This window comes from Antrostomus carolinensis, unplaced genomic scaffold (assembly GCF_000700745.2).
Source record: "Antrostomus carolinensis isolate BGI_N321 unplaced genomic scaffold, ASM70074v2 scaffold20366, whole genome shotgun sequence".
NCBI lineage: Eukaryota > Metazoa > Chordata > Aves > Caprimulgiformes > Caprimulgidae > Antrostomus > Antrostomus carolinensis.
The window spans coordinates 1-1,228 of NW_010322723.1; the positions used below are offsets into that span (position 1 = coordinate 1).

The 1,228-nt window shown below is 54.3% G+C and overlaps 1 protein-coding gene across 1 annotated transcript; it reads right to left on the reverse strand.

The window, feature by feature from the left end:
• Window positions 1–141: 141 nt before the first annotated feature.
• LOC104520073 (sodium/potassium-transporting ATPase subunit alpha-3) lies at window positions 142–770 on the reverse strand (the record flags this gene model as incomplete). Its single annotated transcript, XM_010170350.1, has 2 exons — window positions 142–340; window positions 502–770. Coding segments are annotated over 2 exons (468 nt in total), but the record flags the coding sequence as incomplete, so codon positions are not given.
• Window positions 771–1,228: the final 458 nt, after the last annotated feature.

Genomic DNA, 1,228 nt, shown 5'->3' on the forward strand with positions numbered 1-1,228 from the left:
GATGGGGGACATCAGGGACAGCAAGGGGGTGCCATGGGAAGGGATGCCCAGGGGATGGGGTGTCCCAGAGGAGAGACATCTGGGTGCTCCTGGGGTTGGGGTGCCAGGGTAGGGGTGGGGGTCAGGGTGCTGGTCACCCACCCGACTGGTCCTCGGTGGTGTCGGCCTCGTGGATCTGGTTGTCAAACCACATGTGGGCCACGGTCATCCTGTTCTGGGTGAGGGTCCCGGTCTTGTCGGAGCAGATGGTGGAGGTGGAACCCAGGGTCTCCACGGCCTCCAGGTTCTTCACCAGACAGTTCTTCCTGGCCATGCGCTTGGCCGTCAGCGTCAGACACACCTGGGGTGGGGGGACACGGGGCTCAGAGGGCACCCACGGGTGTCAACAAGCACCAAGCTTCTGGGTACACCCAGCAAAACCCGTTCCCACCACCTCTTTCCCAGTGAAACCAGTATCCTCCTCACACCATCCCACCCTTACGCTCCTACGGTGGCTCTTACGGTGACAGTGGCCAACAAGCCCTCGGGGACATTGGCCACGATGATGCCGATGAGGAAGATGACGGCCTCCAACCAGGTGTAACCCAAGATGAGGGAGAGGATGAAGAAGGAGATGCCCAAGAAGACGGCGACGCCGGTGATGAGCTGGATGAAGTGTTCGATCTCCACCGCGATCGGGGTCTTCCCAACTTCCAACCCAGAAGCCAAGGTGGCGATACGTCCCATCACCGTCCGGTCACCGGTGGCGATCACCACACCACGGGCTGTCCCTGAGGTTGGGGACATTAAAAAAAATGGGGGTTAGGAGATGTCTTCACCCCCCCAAAAAATGAGGTTGGGAGATGGAATGGGTTGAAGGAGGGAAAGAATGGCTGGAGGACATCGAAAAAGTCTTGAGGAACCCAAAAAACATCTCAGGGACATAAAAAAATGGATGGAGGAACCCAAAAAACATCTTAGGGACACCAAAAAACATCTTAGGAACATCAAAAATGGATGGAGGAACCCAAAAACCATCTTGGGGACACCAAAAAACATCTCAAGGACTTTGGAAATTGATTGAGGAACCTCAAAAAACATCTCAGAGAACCCAAAAATTGATCAAGGAACCCAAAAAACATCTTGGGGACATCAAAGAACATCTCAAGGAACCCAAAAAACATCTTGGGGAACCCAAAAAACATCTTGGGGACACCAAAAAACATCTCGGGGACCCCAAAAATGGATC